This window comes from Heloderma suspectum, chromosome 14 (genome assembly GCF_057233095.1).
Source record: "Heloderma suspectum isolate Gila_16-S chromosome 14, 16-S_ref, whole genome shotgun sequence".
In the NCBI taxonomy this organism is placed as follows: domain Eukaryota; kingdom Metazoa; phylum Chordata; class Lepidosauria; order Squamata; family Helodermatidae; genus Heloderma; species Heloderma suspectum.
This window is the reverse complement of record NC_139471.1, coordinates 5688518-5709891: the sequence shown is the minus strand read 5'-3', so window position 1 is coordinate 5709891 and position 21374 is coordinate 5688518. Positions and strand designations below refer to the sequence as shown.

General features: G+C 45.9%; 2 protein-coding genes and 4 non-coding genes across 7 annotated transcripts; 5 read left to right on the top strand and 1 right to left on the bottom strand.

Moving 5' to 3' along the window:
* The first annotated feature begins 32 nt into the window (after window positions 1-32).
* RPL7A (ribosomal protein L7a) lies at window positions 33-7032 on the top strand. Its single transcript, XM_084821196.1, has 8 exons — window positions 33-731; window positions 1376-1496; window positions 2588-2737; window positions 3713-3853; window positions 4217-4296; window positions 5335-5465; window positions 6043-6112; window positions 6868-7032. The coding sequence occupies exons 1-8, from the start codon at window positions 654-656 to the stop codon at window positions 6970-6972; spliced, it is 876 nt and encodes a 291-aa protein (XP_084677322.1). The 5' UTR covers window positions 33-653; the 3' UTR covers window positions 6973-7032.
* Window positions 627-19933, bottom strand: SURF1 (SURF1 cytochrome c oxidase assembly factor). Of its 2 annotated transcripts, XM_084821192.1 has the most exons (11): window positions 19850-19933; window positions 18345-18426; window positions 17134-17261; window positions 15489-15571; window positions 14046-14375; window positions 13130-13202; window positions 12005-12167; window positions 9829-9910; window positions 8470-8524; window positions 1751-1835; window positions 627-712 (listed from the first exon to the last, which is right to left on the bottom strand). In XM_084821192.1, the coding sequence occupies exons 1-10, from the start codon at window positions 19922-19924 to the stop codon at window positions 1773-1775; spliced, it is 1134 nt and encodes a 377-aa protein (XP_084677318.1). In that variant the 5' UTR covers window positions 19925-19933; the 3' UTR covers window positions 627-712; window positions 1751-1772. The 2 variants fall into 2 exon arrangements, with proteins under 2 accessions (XP_084677318.1, XP_084677319.1); XM_084821193.1 differs by lacking the exons at window positions 627-712; window positions 1751-1835 and having other exon boundaries at window positions 7996-8524; window positions 14046-14237.
* Window positions 2315-2389, top strand: LOC146335621 (small nucleolar RNA SNORD24). The gene has a single exon (XR_014785980.1). It is a non-coding gene; the product is annotated as a small nucleolar RNA SNORD24 (small nucleolar RNA).
* On the top strand, window positions 3555-3627 carry LOC146335620 (small nucleolar RNA SNORD24). The gene has a single exon (XR_014785981.1). It is a non-coding gene; the product is annotated as a small nucleolar RNA SNORD24 (small nucleolar RNA).
* Window positions 3952-4028, top strand: LOC146335619 (small nucleolar RNA SNORD36). The gene has a single exon (XR_014785978.1). It is a non-coding gene; the product is annotated as a small nucleolar RNA SNORD36 (small nucleolar RNA).
* Window positions 5168-5244, top strand: LOC146335618 (small nucleolar RNA SNORD36). The gene has a single exon (XR_014785986.1). It is a non-coding gene; the product is annotated as a small nucleolar RNA SNORD36 (small nucleolar RNA).
* Window positions 19934-21374: the final 1441 nt, after the last annotated feature.

Below are 21374 nucleotides of genomic sequence, written 5' to 3'. Positions count from 1 at the left end.
GCTCGTAGATATATTACCCGGCATGCCTCGCTCTCTCTTTTTCTTCCTCAAGCCAAGATGGTGAGTTGCTCTGTGTCTCGCGGTGGGGAGCTTTCAATCCGCCCCCATCATCCCGCTTAACGGGGCAGGGGCGGGGGTCCACCGGGTAGGGAGGCACGGAGCACCCTGGCGAGTACCGAGCCGTTTGTATTGGGAGGAAGGGATGATAGGAAACCGGCTTGGAGTCGTTCCGATGTAGGCCTCGCTCCGGTTTGGGCACTTTTGGAAACGGGGTGGGCCGAACCGTTTAGGCCCCAGGGAGGATGCCCTCGCCCCTTTCTCTTGGAAGATCTGACAATGGAGGTCTTGTTTGGAAACACAGTAAAATCTGGAATAAAGAATGCGTTTACACTGCACGCTGAAACCGGTTCAAGACCTGTTTGGTAGCCACGATTCCCAAATAAGCAGCATGATCTGGGAAACGTGGTTTTGCATTAAAAAAAAAAAAACCTGGTGGAAGGATTTTCACTTACTGTAGGAGGGGAAGCCGTGGCGATTCAACCACTTCGGAACTTGTTCGAGTTGGCTGCGTAAACGTAAGACCAGGGACCTAGGCCAGGAGTAAGGCCTCTTGTTGTTCAGTCGTTAAGTCGTGTCCGATTCTTCGTGACCCCATGGACCACAGCACGCCAGGCCTTCCTGCCCTCAGCTTGCCTCTGCGTCCTGGGAAAGGCTGGAGGAAGAATGGACAGGCTGGTATCTCTTTAGGGCAGGCTTGCCCACCTTGGCACCTTCCAAATGTTTTGGACCACAACTCCCAGTATTCCTGACGATTGGCCATGCTGATGGGAAGTTGAAGCCCAACATGTCTGGGGGGCACCCTGGTTGAGGAAGGAAGCCCACTTCAGGGCTGGGGAACAAGCGGTCAAGTGATGTGTTCAGCAGCCAGGTTCGTTTGTTAGATTTAATAGTGTTGCTCTTGGGGGTTACACAGAGTGCTGCGTCATGAGTTATTCGCATCTCTGTATAACAGAGTGTTGGTTTCAGATGCAACACATTTTTGGTGTGATGAAAATGATTGTAGGGCCTAGTCCAGGGACGGAGGAAAGTGTGAGCCCTGCCCATGTTGTTGGACTGCAATTCCTACTATCCTTCACCAATTGCTATGCTGGCCATTTCTGTTTTTATTGTATTTAATGTGTTTATTGTTTTAATCTATTTTAAATTGTTTTGTAAGCTGCCTTGACTGCCAGTTTTGGGGATCTGTCAGAAAGTTCTCTTCGGAGGGCAGGGTGCAAGTCTTTCTATGCACTCTTAAATTTCAACTCAAAAGTGGAGCAAGTCTTTCAGTGTTGGGAGGCATTCATATTCACTATCTCGCTCTTCAACTTTACAGCCGAAGGGGAAGAAGGCCAAGGGAAAAAAGGTGGCCCCGGCCCCTGCTGTAGTCAAGAAGCAAGAGGCGAAGAAGGTTGTCAACCCTCTCTTTGAGAAAAGGCCCAAGAACTTTGGCATTGGTGAGTTGAGAAAAGGGGGCAGGGGGGAATAATGGGACTCTGTTGTGCCCTTGCCTGTCAGGGAGCCTAAACATGGTAAGAGCCGTTGCTTTAAATCTGCCTTCACCAACCTGGTGCCCTCCAGATGGTTTTGGAATTCAGTTCCCAGCCAGCAATGGCCAGTGGTCGTCTAGAGGGCCCCAGGTTGGGGAAGGCGGATTTAGATCATATGGTGTTAAAGAGTTGGGAAAAAATATAAAGAAGTACAAGCCCACCTTTTTAGATTGGCTGCTGGTCTCATTGTGTTGTGGGATTTGTTGCTAGCTCCCTGGAGAAGCTTCTGGCCGTGCTGTTGTCCAGCTGGAATATAGAAAGCTGCCTAAATACTGAGTCAAACCCTGGGCCCATCTAGCTCAGTACTGTTGACACTGACTGGCAGCAATGGCGCTCTGGTGTTTCTGGCAGGAGTTTTTCTAGCCCTACCTGGAGATGCAGGAGATCAAACCCTGGATCTTCTGCATGCAAAGCAAGGGCTCAACCAGAGCCATGGTCCCTCTAGAATGCCCCTCCTAGAAGGATATCCTTTAAAAAATCCATTTGAAACTAATAGTCACCAAAACAACTCTTTGATTGTGGGAACATCTAGGCGGAGTTATTAACATGAAACTTGACTGTGGTCTGCAGTAGCTGCTTTTTTGGTAGCCTGTTTTAGGTATTTTCCATTAGCTTCATAAGTGTTTGACCTGGTGATAAAGCAGATCAGTCTGAAATAAAGTTAATCTTGATGTAGAGGGTATTGTGAGCAGGGCCAGAAACATAGCTTTGCAGAAAGGGCTGAGAGCAAATGATGCAAACGAATATTTGCTATCTGAGTGATGGTGCTGACAAATGTATCCACCAAGATCGCTGATGCTCATGTATAGCCTTTGCTATAAAAGACAGTTGGACACTATATAACTCAAAGACATAACACACACCTTGGGAAAGTTAAACCATCAAAGGAGGGTCTTAAGCACTGGGTTATATTAACAGGGTGACTCTAGAGTCACGAGACTGAAGGTGGGCTTTGCAAAGGAAGAAGCTTGACTTAAGAGTTGTGCTGTGCCTTTCAGGGCAGGATATCCAACCCAAACGAGACTTGACCCGCTTTGTGAAATGGCCCCGTTACATCCGCCTCCAGCGTCAGAGAGCAATCCTCTACAAAAGGCTGAAGGTGCCACCAGCGGTTAACCAGTTCACACAGGCCTTGGACCGCCAGACAGGTAAATGTTGGCCACCCGTTTAAGGCTGGATTGCAGGGGAAGGGGGTGGGGTGGCATGCCCTGGTCCCTTGAATGAAGGGGTGACTTAGGTTTTCGGGGTCTGCAAGGCAGCAGGAATAGAGAGATGAAGGTCCAGGAAAAAATGGGGTGGGGGGAGGACAGCAAAATTTCCCCCAGGGACTTTTTGGTTGTTGGGGGGAAAAAAAACATGTGTTTCTTAATTATACTTTTTCCACCCAGGCCTTCACTTCTCTGAGCATGCATGAGAGAACTAGGGTTTTGTAGGGTGCAGTTTGTGGGTTTTGTATGATTGCAAAACAGTGTAATTCTCCAGGATTTTGGGGTGGGGGGTGGGGTAGTTAAATTATATCAAGTTGGCAGCTTGGGCACCAAAGTCCTAACCTTTCCTATTCTTTTAATGTTTCAAATTAAATGTTTGTGGGATCCTTGCAGGGAGCAACTAAAAACAAAATGCACAACTTCAGTCCACTGTGTATACTAAACAAGTTGGCTAGATCTTAACTCTTGGGCCTTAAAGCCGAGTTTCTATGAACTGAAACCCAGAAGCATTGCTGAAGGGATTTGGCATCTCAAAAGGGCTGGCAGTTGGTTTTATGCTGTTGCTGTTCTATGTTCTCTGCTTTTAATACTTTTGTAAGTAGCTGTTGCAACTTGCTGACTGGATTCAATATTGATCATTGGAGTGGAGGGAGAACCTGGAAAGTTTCTTGAGCAAAATGGAACTGAAAAGACCCATGAGCTCAGAGGAAACTCCTACTTGGCAAAGCTCTAGTAAGAAAGAGCTTTCCTGTTGATGTGCAGATGATGCTAGCAAATATTTGCTATCTGACTTTTCTTGATGACTCCCAACCACCAAGATCACTGATGCACAAAAATCTCTCGGGGAGGGGGGAGCAGGGTTGGTAAACAGTTGAGAGAGACCTTCTTTGAATCGTCCTGATTCTGTCTCAACAGCTACTCAACTTCTGAAGCTGGCCCACAAATACAGGCCTGAGACAAAGCAAGAGAAGAAGCAAAGGCTACTGGCTCGGGCAGAGCAGAAAGCTGCTGGGAAAGGTGACATTCCTACGAAGAGGCCTCCTGTGCTGAGAGCAGGTAATCTTCTTAGCACCTGCATCTGTCTGCTGTTGACATTGGTTGACTGGAACAGTCAACCTTCCCTTGAAGAGGGTTGGTGACTGAACAACTGCCTACTGCAATGATGTATGAATTTCTTCACCTGAACTTCAAACTGAAGAGCAAACATACGAGCTTTTTAACCCTGAGCTGTAGCAGGTTGTTCCTCTTCTGGTCCTTGATGTATTCAAGCAAGAGCTGATGGCTTAATGTGCGTTGACACCTGTTCTAAAGTTATGAGCAAGTTTGCTGTACTTTTCTACAGGTGGCCTGTTGTATGAGTTTTGGCTTGAGAAGCGTAAGCTTTTGTAGCACGCTTCAGTTAACTGGTCTGTTCTGCAGGCGTCAACACAGTTACAACCTTGGTGGAGAACAAGAAAGCACAGCTGGTGGTGATCGCGCATGATGTTGACCCTGTTGAGGTGAGAAAAGTGCTAAAGAGCCAGAACCTGGACCTAAAAAATGTAGTTTCTCTGCTACCAAGTGGGGGATTTATGAGGAGCAATAATTGCATTTTCATACATGCAGACAGGAAGGCGCTTGTGTGTCACACAGAAATAGGACCCCCATATCTCCATCCCTGGTGGATTTTAGGGATCTGGTTGGCCCCCGTTTTAGCAGCAGCACTTAAACACAAGCTTCAGCAAATTTGGGGTGCTGACTATGGAAGCAGGCCTCTTGCCATCATTCTTTCCTGGCCCAGCCCCATGCCTGCTGGTGGCAACCCACAGAAACAGAGCACTGGGGGAAAGTTGTGTAAGAGCTGGAAAGGCCTAGATGAGAGAGCAAAATCTGATCTCCCAAGTGGCCATACCTCCTCTCCTAAGGCTTAGTTACTGGCAGTAAGAGCTTCATGCTCAAATGGTGTCGCTGGTATTTTTGGCCCCACCCCTTTTGCCTTTGGTCCTGCCCACTGCTGGAATGCGGCCCCTGAGAGCTTCTCGGAAATGGAATGCAGCCCTTAATACTACCGAACCAATACAGTTCAAAGTTTTAACAAACTGGAAATTCCGGAATCTGAGATGTGTGTGCGCTGCACAATTAATGGTGAAAAATATTAGCAGCAGTCAATAATTGGGGATTTAAATTTTGAACATGGGTGGGTCTAGATTATAGAGTTGCAACAAGACTGAACTTTTCAGTCTTGCATGGGGAATGCTGGGAGTTGTAGTCAAACACATCTGGAGGGCACTAGGTTGGAGAAGGCTGGCATAAAAGTTGTTGATCTTTAAGGTGCCACAAGACCCTTGTTTTTTCCATGAACTTTGCCAATCATACAGCAGGGCTTGGCGAGTGCAGTGATGTTTGAATTTCTTCACCTGAACCCATCTGAAGAGCAAAACTATACGAGCTTTTTAACCCTGAGCCATCGCCAGAGCCCTGGAATTCAGCCTGCTTGTCTGTGTGAAGATGCTGCAGCATCCGCAATATAAGCATTTCTTCTCCCCTGTCTGTGCCAGCTGGTTGTGTTCCTGCCCGCTTTGTGCCGAAAAATGGGAGTCCCCTATTGCATCATCAAAGGCAAGGCCAGGCTGGGTCGCCTTGTCCATCGAAAGACCTGCACCTGTGTTGCCTTCACTCAAGTTAATCCGTAAGTAGCCCTTCAAAGGGTTTTGAATATGGCAATTCTGCTAAGCAATTGGTTCTTTTGCTAGTAACTGCCAGAAGACTCCAGCACCCCTGGGCATTGCATACAGAGCTTTAAAGTCGTAGATGTCATGTCACCATCCTAAAACTTTGTGTGTCATCAAGCGGTGGTTTGACTAGGCTGCTGGGATATCCAGCATGATGCGCATAGGCAGAACTTTTAGCATCTACCAGGCTCGCTGCCCCTCCTGATCTTCTATTTAGATTTTGTTAATTAAAACTTCTTTTTAAACTGGGAGGCTGGCATACTACAAAGTGAAGGGCTGCCCTCCAGCACCGTATTTATTTGGGTTCAAAAGAGTGGGTTTGTGTTTTGGATCTCAGACCCCCACCTCTGCTTTGTACTTAGGTTCTTGGGCAGGTGACTTTTCTTTTAACCTCAACAGCTTCCCTTCTCAGAAATAGGCATTTCATGGCCATTTTAGGAGAGTGCCCACTGAACCAAAAAAGTTGGGGACTCTTGGGTAGTCTATTTCAGTGAGCTCTCTGTTGCCATTGCAAACTTGTTCTTTTCTATGTAGGGAGGACAAGGGAGCCCTGGCTAAACTGGTGGAAGCTGTCAAGACCAACTACAATGAGAGATATGATGAGGTAAGATAGCGTGTGTAGATTCTGTGGTTGTTGCTGTTAATTTGTAAACTCTGGAAAAGTTTCCCCCATGCTGACTTGGCCAGTGTTGGCTGAAATTCAAAGCCAGAAGAATAGAAGTCCATTAAAGGCCTTGCTCTTTTGAAATATGTTCCAGGTTCATGGACAGATTACTAGACACTAATGCCTTGATGATATGCTGGAAATTGTTACTGAACAGCAGTACTGGGTTGTACCAATGAGCTGGCAACATCCAGTTTTTTCAAGAAGCCATGACAGTATTGGCATTACTAAAATACCCAGTGGAAAAGACAATCATATTTGATGTACTGCTGTTGGATTAGACCGTAACAGTATTTCAGTCTGCACTTGATGAACCAATAAGTGGCTTACTCTCATCCTTCTCAGTATTTATAGTATCCTTCAGTGTTACTACTCTTGGAGTGGCTATGATGCAAATTCAATGTACATCTGCTTATTAGTGGGTTGAATGGGTGTGTATATAATGTACAGTGAACTTTGTTCTCCCGTTGGTACTGTCTTGGATCACTCACCCCACTTGTGCCTATGGGAATAATACAGCAAATCAGACCTATTTTATCTCAGCGGTGTAATGTTGAGATACCCACTTCTACATGTTAAGCCAGCTGGAGTTGATGTATGAGGCATACATCCAGTGGTAGCTTGTAACTTGTGAGTTACTGAACAGCTATAATAATACCCTGAAAGTTAAATGCATCTTTCTTTTCCCTTCTCAGATCCGTCGTCACTGGGGCGGTAATGTCCTGGGCCCGAAGTCAGTGGCTCGCATTGCTAAGCTTGAAAAAGCAAAGGCTAAGGAACTGGCCACTAAGCTTGGATAGATGTATCAGATTTGTCTCCAGTGTTTCTGTACATAAAAAATAAATTCATTAACAAAAACAGAGCTTGCTCCAGTTATTTTCTAAGGTTGTTTTTGCTCTACCCTGAACAGAATTGGTTCATGTTCTGTAAACTGAGCCTTAACTTATCAGCAGCTGCTTCCACAAGAACTCTGTAGCATCTGCCTTAAAATAACTTCTTCCAGGGGGAGGAAATTAGAAACTTGCAGCAATGATGCTGAACTCTTAGAAAACCTTTTATTATTCCTTCAGCAGCCACTTTAAAAATGAGCAATAGTCTAAAAACCAGAGAGCTGCTATTGCAGCACCAGTATGTGCTTTGTGGGAACTAAGCAACTAACCACTCCCCTTTCATACTTTACAACTCTGGCTTACCATTCAACAGCTGCCTAGTCACTCCTGCTGCCAGTGGGAGCAGAAAATATAAGCCAGAGGGTAGGGAACAGTTTTAGTCCTAGGGATACTGCCTAGTTCTGTGGGAGGACCTGAGCAGGGGCGATCACATACTACTCATGAGCCAGAATTCTCAATTTGGGATTTATGTCTAAAAATTGCTATTATGTGAAACCATGGTTTGGTTTTGTCTGAACTGATGTACCAGTTCACAAAGCATGGTTTAAAGTCAACAAGCCAGTTAGAGCCATTGCTCTGCCTCAAGAGGATACAGTCTCAGACTGAAGTAGATGAAACTGAATATATGGAAAATGATAGCAGCTGAGCAGTCCTAAGCCATGAGCTGCCTGAAAGTTTAGAAGCCCAAACTATGGTGTGGGCTCTTAAGGGTAGCAAAAAAGCATAAATGGTGTGATGACTGAATTGAGCCACCAGCATGAAATAAGCCAAAGCTGACTGCAAGGGTCACTGTTCGCTCCCTTGATTTTAATGCAGAAGACAGTATAAAAATCAAGTAGATTTTGGCTTTTCTCACAGGAGGGAGCACATTAAGAAAGACTCTAGCTGTTGGGCTCAGAGGTTTGAATATTTGGAATAGGTCTGGTCTCCATGGTTATTGCAAAAGTATCATGATTTATTTTCTACCACAAACAGTACATCCAGCATTTCAAGCAACACAATTTCATATTCTTGGATCGACCATGCTGTGCAGCCTGCACCAACCCTTCTGCCCCTGGATTTTCACCCATTTCATGAAATTTTGATTATAACATTTAAAAGCTTATTTCCTCTGTTAAGGCCTCAATTGCCTTCGTTTAGATTTTTCCTTGATCGACTTCATGCATTTTAAATCCTGGTTTGTCATACCAGTTACAAGCAGGTCCTGGAGTATCCAGAGATCAGTAGCTGCACTTGGTTTCCAGCAGAATGGAGTCAGTCTAAATCCTGCTCAGGTCGCTGAAATACAGCAAGGAGGAAGGCCAGCCAAGCTGCCTTTATGAGGCACCATGGGTTGCAGCCACTTTTGTGAGCTACTAGAGGTCAAGCTCATGGCATGGATTAGCTGTGTAAAGCTTAGAAGTGTACCTTCTGAATGAACTTCTTATACCACATGTAAGAGGTGGCTGTGCACAAACCATACCTGCAGAGAGGGAACAACATGTCAGATTTTGGCAGAGACCCAGCTAAAGCCAACTGTGTCCTAGCAGGAATCCAGCACAGATTTTGTCTAAATGAGAATCTCATTCTCCCCCATTCCTTAAAAATAATTCTCTGGTACTCTTGTTTAATCAAAACAAACCTACAGTTCAGCACTGGCTGGTGAAGGTTCAGAAACAAGTCAGCATCAGGTGACTGTAGACTTGAAATATTATGGCCCCTTTTTGCTGTTTTCATTACCAACCCTTTTCATTACGTTAACCAAAAACACACACAGGCTGTAATTTATTCTGAAGGCAGTCTTGGGGGGAATCAGTTGGGTTTATTAACCCAGCTGATAGCAAAAAGAAGCAAGCAGAAACGTTACCACTTACTTCCAATCTTGTAGTATTAGATGACCCTTACACGGGTAAAATAACCAGGAATTTTAGAATTTGGGGTCATGGAAGCAACCTGGTACATACCATGAGGGGGTACTTTGAGTTAAGTGTTGACTGGAATCCTTGCATAATAGCAAGGATTTGTTGCGTTGAGCTTTCGAGGACGTCCATATATAAAACAAGCAGACATTACTTGAAAAAGATATGTCAATCATTAGAGAACTATATTTGGATTTGAGATGTTAATGACTGGGATAACTACATGTCTCTCCTGCACCTGTAAGATTCAGAATACTGTGGTCAGTGCTGTCAACACACCTAAAAAAAGGGATACTGTGGAGTTGGAAAAAGTGCAGGAAAGGGCAACTAAAATGGTAAAAGGGCTGGAGCAACTCCCCTATGGGGAAAGGTTACAATGGCTAGGACTGATTCTCTTACAAAAAAAGGGAAGGGAAGACATGATGGAGGTGTACAAAATTATGCATGGTGAGGACAAAGGGGATAGGGAGAACCTGGGGTCATCCCAGGGAGCTGATTGGTGGAACATTCAGGACAGATCAAAGGAAGAACTTCTTCACCCAGCGCATAGCTAAACTATGGAATTCGCTACCACAAGACGTAGTGATGGCCACCCATTTGGATGGCTTTAAAAAGAGGTTAGGCAAATTCCTGGAGGCTATCAATGGCTACTAGTATATGACCTCCAGTATCAAAAGAAGAATGTCACTGTATGCCAGTTGCTGGGGAACACGGGCAGGAGGGAGCTGTTGCACTCATGCCCTACTAGTGGGTTTCCCACAGGCAGCTGGTTGGCCAATGTGTGAACAGAATGGTGGATGAGATGTACCTCTGGCCTGACGCAGCATGGCTCTTATGTTCTTAAAGCAACCCCTCCCTGCTCACTTACCAAGTAATGATATATTGCATATGCTCATTGCGTAAAGTCACTCGGGTCTGGCCTCCAATTGGCCCCCCTGGAACTGTGCTCTCTGTTGAGGAAGAAGACAGAAATGAATCGGAGCTAAATGCAATGCAAAGACGAGAAATGCATTCGGCGGATACAGTGCATTCGGACAGAACGCCAACCCCGAATTACTGAGAATTCTGAGTTATCGATAACGAGTGGCATGCTCGAGCACACTGTCCAATCGCTCCTGCTAGGCTCCTCCAGCAAGTGAGGGCATCTAAACAGGAATGCAGAACCTTTCTCAGCCCGAGGGCCAAATTCCATTTCACAGAAGCTTTGGGTGGTCAGTGGGGCTGAAGGCAAAAGGGTCAGGGCCAAAATGACCAGCTTATTTGAGCTTAAGGCTCTTCCTGCTAGTGACTAAGCCTTAGGAGAGGGATTTCAACCTCTTAGAATGGGGAAAAAACTGCACAAAAGCCAGGAAACCACCTAACGATCAACAGTTGCAGGAAAGGGGCCAGACTGAGGCCCTGGTCCCACCCCTCTGGTCTAAAGTAACCAGACACTTCCCAGGGCTGAAAAGCTTAGTTTTACATCCAAACCCGGTCTTCAAATTCTGGCTTGTTAGGGAATAAACAAGCCGGGAGTATCACAGGCTGGGAGCAAACTATTTTTAAGCAGTAAGTGAAAACTGTTCTGCCTGAACCCTTTCCATTTCAATCTCGGTACTCCTCTCTCTGCCAGCAAGGCAGCAGCTCCTCCTGTGCCAGGGGTAGGCGGTACCTGGTGCCCACCAGATGTTTTGGACTACTACTCCCACCAGCCCCAGCCAGCATGGCCAATGGTCAGGGATTATGGAGGTTATAGTAAAAACATCTGGTGGGCATCAGGTTGCCTGTCCCTGGCACAGGAAGAGCTGTATTGTAATGGGCAGAGAGAGAAGTACTGAGGACACCAGGTTGCTTATCTTTGTCCTGTGTCTTGACCTTGATTGAGACTGTCCCATCTTTCCTCCAGCTGAACATTCATGGCGTCCCTAGTCATGCACTATGTATCAACATGATAGGACTAAGAGTTCAGTCCTATCCATGCTTGGCTCTGGAATAAACTCCACTGAATTCAGTGGGACTTTCTTCTGAGTAAATATGCATACCACTGTGCAGTTTTCTAGATGGCTGAGCAGCAGAACCATCCGCTCTGCATTCAATCAAATAGGATGCATGTTTAGACAAAAAAGTCCTATGTGCTGGCTGGGGCATGCTGGGAGTTGTAAGACTTTCTTTCAGCCTAAACGTGCACAGGATTGCACTCTTAACCTATCATGTAAGACCTACTAGGATGGTTGACTAGAAACCATCCTATGGCTTCTGCCTCCCTTCCCCAAATGCCTCTGCTTTTCATAACACTTGATTTCAAGGTTACCCTTGAAGACGGTTTGGAAGCTGCAGCTGGTACAGAACGCAGCGGCTCGCCTGATTAAAGGCAGCCGCCAGCGAGATCACATCACTCCAGTGCTGAAGGAGTTGCACTGGTTACCAGTTGTTTTCCGGGCCAAATTCAAGGTGTTGGTTTTGACCTTTAAAACCCTATATGGTTCCGGCCCAGCCTATCTTAAGGAGCGCCTCCAGCAGCACCAGACAGGCCGCTTAACAAGATCAGCCTCGGATGGCCTTCTCTCTGTCCCATCAGCCAGGACAGCTAGACTGGTGGGGATGAGGGAGAGGGCCTTCTCTGTGGTGGCCCCCACTCTGTGGAACTCCCTCCCTAGGGAACTCCATCATGCCCCCTCTTCAATGAGCTTCCGTCGTGCATTAAAAACGTGGTTGTTCAGGCAGGCATTTGGGGTGGGTTAGGGTATTTAAAAAAAAAAAATTATGGTAGCATTTTATTGTTTTAAATTGTTTTATGGTGGGTTGTACATCGCCCAGAGTGGCTGAGTGACCAGTCAGATGGGCGATTAATAAATTTAATAAATAAATAAATAAATTTCTGCAGCTCTGTAGTTGCAGAAGACAGTGCCGCTGAGCAAAACAAAGTAGCTCTCCAAGCCAGTAGCTCTTTTTAGTCCCTTCGGTAGAATTTTCCTGCTATTGGCATCCGTCTCAAACCCAGGATGGGGAAGATGTACAAAACAACCAGGAAATCCACCAGGTGGCTGGGTCCTTTGGGGACTTACTGAAATCTGCATCAATAAGAATGGGTTCCGCTCCTGTCACTCTTGCCATGGCGTCCAGGTCCCGGTAATGCCAACGGTTCTTTTCAACATTGTTCTCCGGTACAAAGGGTTTCCGGGTTTCCGTCAGCCTCACCACTCCAGTGAGTTCAATTTCCTCTTGGATCTAAAAGAAAGAGAAAAATAGCAGTTTCTGCTTTTTTCAAAACTCACATACAAAGGTTCCAAAACCTGCAGTCATCAGGGACTCCAGCCCTTGTTAAAAAAAAACAACCAACAATCTATGACCCAGATTGTGTGTATATTGCAAATGTGTTATCAGATGTGGAATCCAGCTTCCCAATGATCTTAGCTTTCGTTTTGTTTTTTTTTTAAAGAGCAAGTTCATAGTCCTTATGGTTGCAAAGTGCCTGCTGAAATCTCAGAAGCCAGAGAAGAGGGTGAGTACGATTTCCGGTGGTTGAAGACAGGGCTCAGCAGTCCTTGCCCTTCCCAACGGCTAGTAAAAGCTGAACAAGTATGTAATATAACAAAAAGCCACAGAATAAATTACACAGAATTTGAATTACACAATGAATGGCCTGGATGCAATTTTTTTTCTAAAAAAGCATGGAACATGCACAATCCTTTGACTGTATTCTATAATTAAAAAACCTTCCCATCTTCCATGCAAAATGAAACCTGAATTTTGTATTCTGATGGCAAGATTGGGGGTTTCACCAGTGGATAGCAGAGATACAGAAAAGAAGGAGAAAGTCTGTGACATGCACAGGTCACAAAATACCCAGCCACCAGATGCAGCCCTTGCCATTCAAACACTTCTGAAATTGTGAGGGCAATAAATTTGCATTTCTGAATTAAAACAAACTGAGACACATGGAAAGCTTGGAGGCCATAAACCAGCAGAGAGCCATTCCATAGCAAGAAAGAGAGCGCAGCCAGCCCAAGGTGCATTGCCGTGTTTAGAGGGGACACAAAAGGGAAAAGGATATATAAGGTGGGAGGTTGCTTGCTTGCTCCTTTCCTCCCAGCAAAAAAGGTGGCTTTCTAAGTACAGAACAAGTGTTGCTTCTGGGATATTCATGGGTTGTACAAATCCACCCTGTGGAGGACCCCTCCCCCTTTTACCTGTCCTTTCAACCTGGTCTCTGGTTTTACTTTCCTTCTGGAGACAAAGCCTCTGTTGACGAGAATTGTGATCCTGCAGAGTTAGAAAAAGGGAGAGAAGACATATCCTGTAAGAATGGAAGCAGGGCACCCAACAGTGAGAGCCTATGCAACTCAGAAGCAAGCACAACCGACTTTTCAGGTAAGTCTGTATACGGTCTATGGGACTGCAGTGTATCGTATTGCCAGTTGGTGAATGGGGGTGCGGGTTGGGTGGGAGAAGAAACGAGGAAACAGTCAACGTTGCATTTCTTTCATTGGATTCGGCATTAATCTCTGCTCCACATAGGCTGGGTTCACACAATAAACCAGAGTATGGGTTGTGTGTAGATTGTCACTGAACCGTGGGTTGCTATATTGTCTGAACCCAGCTGCACTAACAAACCATGGTTTGTTAACCACAAACAACCCACAGAGAGAACCCATGGTTTGTGGTTGGGTTGTGAACTGTGGGTTGTTCATGGTTAATAAACCATGGTTTTTTAGTGTGGCTAGGTTCACACAACACCACAACCCATGGTTCAACAGCATCCCACAGTCCAACCTATTCTTAACATGTACTCTGGCTTGTTGTGTTGTGTGAACCAGGTCATAACATACTGTGACATACCAACAGCTCTCTCACTTTGCTTCGCCACAATTTTTCAAAAAGATTTTTTGCTCTTTCCTGTACTATATCCACCCACTTAGGTGACCACTTGACACCTGACTATGGAGCAAAATCAGAAAACCCAGAGGTGATGTACACTAAAAGGCTGCGGTCCTCCCTAACACCACAATCCTGTACGTATCTGCTGTGAAGTAAGTCCCACTGAGTCACCCCAGGTAACTGGGGACAGGATGGCAACCTAAGCCCTCTAGCTGGTAACATACCCACCCAAGGTCTGTGCAGTAAAAGGGTGTGATGACGTTGGCGCCGCTCTCTGGGCTGGACATCAGCTGGCCAGCATCTCTGGCCTCTTTCTCTGGATCTACCAGCGAACGTGGGAGGATGTACAACTCCTTGGTGTGGTTGAAATACCCCCGGACCTTGACTGGTCTGTACTCCAGCTCCTTTAGCGCTAGGAGACTGCCAAAGAACAGGGAAACAGCAGGACTGGAATGAAAGGCCGAACTGCAGCTGGGAGTCAGAAGCCCAAGGTAAGGAATGGCAAGATCTCCTTTTTGTTGACCGATGCAGATACTCCGTACATGGGGTAAGTAAGAGCTGTTTATACCAAGAAAAGATTGCCAGCTGCTTGTAATAGCAATGAAGGGAGCTAAAGATGCCAGGACCCAATAAAGCAGCCTTCAGCAACCTGGCGCCTTCCGGATGTGTTGGACTGCAACTCCTAGCAAACCCCAGCCAGCATGGCTGGCTGGGGGTTGCTGGGAGTTGCAGTCCAACACATCCGGAAGGCGCCAGGTTGCTGAAGGCTGCAACAGAGCTTGAGGCAAAAATGCCTAGTTCTGCAATGAGGTAGCTAGATTCTGCAAGCAGGCCCTAGGAACCATTCAAATCAGGCAAATGGACATCCATTCTTGCCACAAATTATCATCAATTATTTCTACGGTACCATCAATGTACTTTACAGAGCTGCGTAAGTAAAAAAAATTTTTAAATGCTCCTACACCTGAGAAACCTACAACCTACATTAGTTACCAGAAGGAAGGGGCAAGTGCAAAAGCAGGGCCGCCATCTCTCTTTGATTGGCCATCCCTGTGTGCCTTCCACAGTTGCCTGACACAAAGAAATTTAACAGGTGAAACTTCTGCCATCAGTTTCTCTCCATGCCAAGAGAAGCGTCACTTGTTTAATTTCTGCGGCACAGGAAGCAGGGCCGGTGTTTTGGGGGTGGGTGTTCTTTAAGCGACACCTAGGAGCACATAATCCAACCTGCCTGGGGTCTCAATCCAGCCTTCTGTCTATTTCTCTGCTCCGCTTGGGATTAGGAAGTGGGAAGACTGGCACCTATTGCCCTGCCATTTTCTCCAGGGACAAAATGGCCATTAATGCAGTATGGGCTCATTTCTTCCCCAGAGGGCCAAGCCTCCTTCCCTTTTCCCCAACCACTGACTGTTTGGTGATTTCCCAGCTTTTGTGCAGTTTTCCCCCCATCCTAAGAAATTCCAATGCCTCTCCTAAAGCTTAGTGACTGGCAGGAAGAGCTTTATGCTCAAATCTGCTGGTATTCTTGGCCCTTCCCCTGTTGCCTCCACCCCGCCCACTGCCCCCAACTGCTTCTTTGAAGCTGAATTCAGCCCTTGGGCTGAACAAGGTTTCACACCCCTGATGTAGCCCCTACCTTTAACTGATTACAAGCCAGTTTTGTGGACTTACTCTGCCGGCAGTGGAATCGGCTCAGATGCAACCCTTTTTTCCAAGTCAGCAATCAGCTTCAACTTCCATTTCCGCCGCTGAACCTGATATATGTATAAGCAGTCTTAGGGGCCTTGCAGAGCAACGTTGGACATATATTTTGCTCAGTAGTAAAGCTTTAAAAAAGACATTTCACCTCTGAGGTGCAAAATTTCTCTCCCACAATTGCATCACACTGATCTAGTACAGAAATATTTGCACAATGAAAAAACTCTCCTCCTCCTCCTCAATAAAGCAAAAAAAAATGGACACATGAGGGGAAAATACTGTCTTTACTCAAATCCCTTATGCATTTTGTAACCCCTGTTCAAATAAAAGCCACCACCAAGGAGTACAGGTTGTATTTGCTGCCACTTGTTAAATAAAAGTTTTGCTACCTACTTATCAGAAGCAAATATGATTGAAGTGAAATCATCATATTTATCTATCAGAAGTCCATTGGCCCTACAGAGAGCAAAATGAAGTTAATGTCCTTGCTGAGAACCTCGTAAGATAGCTACCTGAACTCAAGAAACATTTCGCAAACCGCACATCTAAAAGCAGCTTGAAGTGAATGAACCGCAAGCATTAGGCTTTTTTTGTAATCAGCATAAGTATCAAGTCAGTTGATGATTACCTTCTTTGTTGTTCTCTTATTGTTAATGCTTTAAAAATACATGGCCTTGATCTGGCAATATTTGACTGGTCAGTTGATCAAAACTTATTTGACTGGTCAAATGCTCAAGCCCTACTTAAAAGTGTACGATTTACCTGCACTGAAGGAAGAATACTTAAACAGCACATATCTACGGACACAGTTAGCAATTCATGAAGGTTGCCATGCTATATACACTTACCTGGGAGTAAGTTCCATAGGACTCAGTAACCTACTACCGAGTACACATACATAGGATTACGCTATAGGAAATCCACAGAAGAGGTATAGCATACAAAATAGACTGCATCTCACATGGTGATGCCATCTAAACATAAATTCTGTCTATTCAAAATGTGGCAAGACTTTTGCGAAACCGACATGCAAATAAATGAAGGGTTGGATCCAGATTTATGCTGAATTAACTGCACTGATGGAAATGGATTTCCCCGCCTCCTCCTTTCCACAGCAGCCCTCCAGCCCCCTGAAAATGCTACAGAGAGAGTCAGGAGGCCCTGCTGAATGGGGGACCTGTGGGGGGGCAGGGGAGTCCCCCCAAATTGGGCAGAGGGACATTCCTTGAGTGGAGTCCATCTTCTCACAGAAGGTCCCCTCCAGTTATGGAAGGCAAGTCCTGGATCCAACCCCAAATTTGCAGCTCTCTCATTTTAAAGGGCTACATATCCCACAAAATGGCTTCAGCAGGAACAGGATCATCACCAAGGTGCCAGTGATGAGTGCTCAAAGTCCTCCGCACAGAGTTTCTCAACACTTCTTGCAAAAAGCAGGCGAGGTAGGTCCGTATCACAATCATCCCCATATTATAGGTAAGGTGGAGTGTACAGATGCTTGCATCATGCCACACGGCATGGCTGAGGAAAGACCGGAGCTTCTGCAGTGCACACTGAGCTGCACCAGGCCTCAACCATGAGGCCCCAAAGAGCACACTTCAGACTCATCGTTCACACTTACCTGCCATGTGCCAAGGCAAAAGGTGGCCACAGGGATAAGGAACAGGCCCCACTTGAGAGCCGCATCCTCCCCAGATTTGGTGGCAGTGGCTGTGGAAACTCTGGATGCATAAGGCTGCCAGTGAGGTCCTGAAAGAAACAACACAGGAAAAAACACTGATAGTGTATGTGGGGAGATTCTGAAGGCATTCTACAATAGCATGTGACACACTGTTAGCACCAGCTTGCAATAAATTGTATTAATTTATTGAAAGTATTTTTATCCTGCTCCTCAGCCAAAAATGCTCTCGAGAGGTTCCCCATGGTCCTATGGCCCAATTGGAATCCACCTGGAGAAGAGCATTCAGTGTGGTGACCCCCTCTCTATGGAACTCCCTGCCTCTGGAGGTCAGGCAGGCACCAACACTGTGGTGTTTCCAGTGCCTCCTGAAAACTTATTCCAGGAAGCTTCCTTGACTGCCTAGCCATGGTTTTTATCAGTACTGTTTTTAAAAATAACTATTTTTAATATGGTGTTTTATTTCTTTTATCTTTTTATCATTTTATCTTTTGTTGCTCACTGCTCCAGAATTTGTTTAGATGTGGAACAGTATATAAATGCTGTAAATAAATAAATACATGCATATAACCAGTAAAACAAGACAGTCCCTGCCTGCAGTCTTACAGACTAAAAACATACTACACCCACACACAGGATCAGGAGGGCAGAGAAAAAAAATTAAGGGCGCCATCTTATGCATGTTTAGGCAGAGAAAAGGCCTACCACTCCCAGCACCCCCCAGCCAAGGAATGCTGGGAATTGTAGGCCTTTTCTCTGTCTAAACATGCATAGGATTGTGCCCTAAGTCTTTCAGCAGAGCTAGTGGAATAGCCCTGCTCTCCTTTCTCATCTGCCTGAGTAATGGCGGCTGCTGGTAACAGGACTGAGAGAGCTGAAGGCAAATGAGCACATACTGCATGAATGGCCATTTTGTCCCTGGAGAAAATGGCAGGGGCAATAGGTGTCAATCTTCCCGCTTCCTAATCCCAAGGGGAGCAGAGAAATTGAACAGATAGGGTGGGCTTGGACATGTCTGACTACAGTGGTCAGTAGCCCACTGAGTTCAAATCCCTGTAACTTGCCTGAGAGCATAGTCCTATGCACATCTACTCAGAGGTAAGACCCACTGATTTCAATAAGAGTGACACAGTTTTCTTAAAATCTTTCTTTACCTTTATGTTGCCGTAACAGACCAGAAGGGGCTTTAAAATGGGGGCATCCAAACAACGTCCTTCTGCCCACATAGTAAGGTAGCTAAAAGCAAAAGCACATGGACATATCGTATTACAGTCATAAAAAAAAAAAAGGTAAAGGTGTCCCCAACCAGTCGTGTCCAACTCTAGGGTGCGGTGCTCATCCCCGTTTCTAAGCCGAAGAGCCAGCGCTGTCCAAAGACGCTTCCGTGGTCATGTGGCCGGCATGACTGAACACCGAGGTGCACGGAACGCTGTTACCTTTCCCGCCGAGGCGGTACCTATTTATCTACTTGCAATTTCTTGCTTTCAAACTGCTAGGTTGGCAGGAATTATAGTCATAAGAGACTGGCATTCAGGCATCACTTTAGGAAACAGGAGACTCCAAAAGCTTCAGACTATTTAAAAAATATTTAAAACATTTAAAAAAAATTAAGCACACTTTGAAAACTTTAAAGACAGCACCAGCAGCAGAAAAAAAAAAGCAGGAAAGAATCTTTAAAAAAGAATTTTTAAACGGAGTGTGGAGCTAAGAGACTTAAGGCATATTCCTATGAATGTTTAGACAGAAAAAAGTCCTACAGCTCCCAGCATTCCCCAGCCAGCATGCTAGGAGTTGTAGGGTTTTTTTCTGTTGAAACTTTTTATTTATTTACTAACAATATTTCTATACTGCCCAATAGCCGAAGCCCTCTGTTCACAATTAAAACAATAAAATACAGTATAAGATATATTATAAAAATTTAAAATATAGAACTACAGTATAAAGTGAAGTAAAAACCAGAATAAAACCTAGTGGCAATGTAGAGATTTAGAATACAATAAAAAGCGTAGCATTGCACCCTTAAAATACTAAAAGCCATACAGAACAAAAAACATGCAGACAGCCTGCCTAAAACTGAATAGGGAAGGGTCCAGCCTAGCGTCCTTTCAATAAGAGTTCCACTAAGAGGGGAGAGAGGAGCTGCCACAGAGAAGGCCCTGTCCTGTGTCCCCACCAGCTTAACCCTCTCTTGGTGGTGGGACATGCAGAAGAGCATCCTGTATTCCTACCAACCTGGCCTCTGCCTACTTGACTGCAGCCTAAAACATTTTGCAAGTTAAAAGGGCTCCATAACAGGTACAAAAGTTCTTTTTTTTTTTTAACGGCCTGATTCTTGTGAATTTAAGAAGTCACCCTGACAGGCAACAACTAAAGAGACCATTCCCCCCCCCCCCACCCCAGACCAAGGGGATAAAAACGACACTTCAGCTGCTTAGTTGCTGCCTGTCGGGCTGCCGGGAAGGGCGCAAAGAAAGACAGCGGCAACCATGTTTCATTCTTTTTGTCTTTTGTTCATTTATCAGTTCTTATTCCCCGCTCCTAAATCTGTTTAGAGGTGGAGCGGTATACAAATGTTGAACATAAATAAACCTTTGCATGGGGTGGGAAGGGAGAGGCTATTCCCTCCTCCCCATAACAGGGCATTTCTCCAGACGCCTACCTGCCCCTTAGCCCAGAACCCCCGCAGGAAGCCCCTCAGCCAGTCATCGCCTAGCAACCGCCCCCGGGCGGCCATTTTCCGCCTAGACGGCCCCTTCCGGGTCACAGCATTTTACTTCCGCTCCATCCTTACCGGAAATGCTTAAAAAGCGCTTCCGGCTCATAGAGCGAAGGCCGGCTCCTTCGACGAGTCTACCTCCCCCCCCTTCACCTGGGGAAAGCAAAATATGAGGAAGGAAGGAGAAAAATGATATAAAATTAGACAAGAATTATGCTATTGTGTGGGCACTTGCCTGTGAGAATTACAGCGACGTCACTTCCGGTTTCTGTTTGCCCTCCGTCCTAAGCGGGACCGGAAGCCGTCCACGGGTTGTTAGGGGCCGCTCTAGACTCACATCTCTATGGTGTTGTTGTTGTTGTTGTTGTTCAGTCGTTCAGTCGTGTCCGACTCTTCGTGACCCCATGGACCAGAGCACGCCAGGCCTTCCTGTCCTGCGCTCTCTCCCGGAAGATGCTCAAGTCCATATTCATTGCATCCGTGATGCTATCTAGCCATCTCATCCTCTGCCGTCCCCTTCTCCTTTTGCCTTCAGTCTTTCCCAGCATCAGGGTCTTTTCCAGGGAGTTTTCTCTTCGCATTAGGTGGCCAAAATATTGGAGCTTCAGCTTCAGTATCTGTCCTTCCAATGAGCACTCAGGGCTGATTTCCTTTAGGATGGACTGATTTGACCTCCTTGCAGTCCAGGGCACTCGTAAGAGTCTTCTCCAGCACCACAGTTCGAAAGCAGCAATTCTTCGGCGCTCAGCCTTCCTTATAGTCCAGCTCTCACAGCCATACATTACTACTGGGAAAACCATAGCTTTGATTAGACGGACCTTTGTCGGCAAGGTGATGTCTCTGCTTCTTACTATGCTGTCTAGGTTGGCCATAGCTTTCCTCCCCAGGAGCAAGCGTCTTTTAATTTCATGGCTACAGTCACCGTCTGCGGTGATCTTGGAGCCCAAGAAAGTAAAATCTGTCACTACTTCCATTTCTTCCCCTTCCATATGCCAGGAAGTGATGGGGCCAGATGCCATGATCTTCGTTTTTTTTAATGTTGAGTGTACCCTTCAGTTTTCCCGCTTGAGTTCACTCCTATAGACAGTGGAGGCTGGTGGCTCCGATTTTGGTGGGGCTGGGAGTCCATTCTGGGTTTCAGTCAGAACCAGCCAGAACTCTAAAGGAGCTATCCAAGGTGCTGAACCCATTTTTGGGGTAGGGTTCAACACTTTGGATAGTTTCTTTAGTGTTCTGGCTGGTTCTGACTGAAACCCAGAATGGGTTCACTGCCCCACCAAAATCGGAGACGCCAGCCTCTACTGCTAGGAAATTAAATGAGGGGCACCACAGAGATTGCTACTGCTATTTATTATACATCTCATGAAGACCATGACGCTCTATGAGTACAATATTTCATAAGACCAGCCTTCCCCAGCTGGGAGCCCTCCGGAGGTGTGGACTGCAACTCCCAGTATCCCCCAGCCAG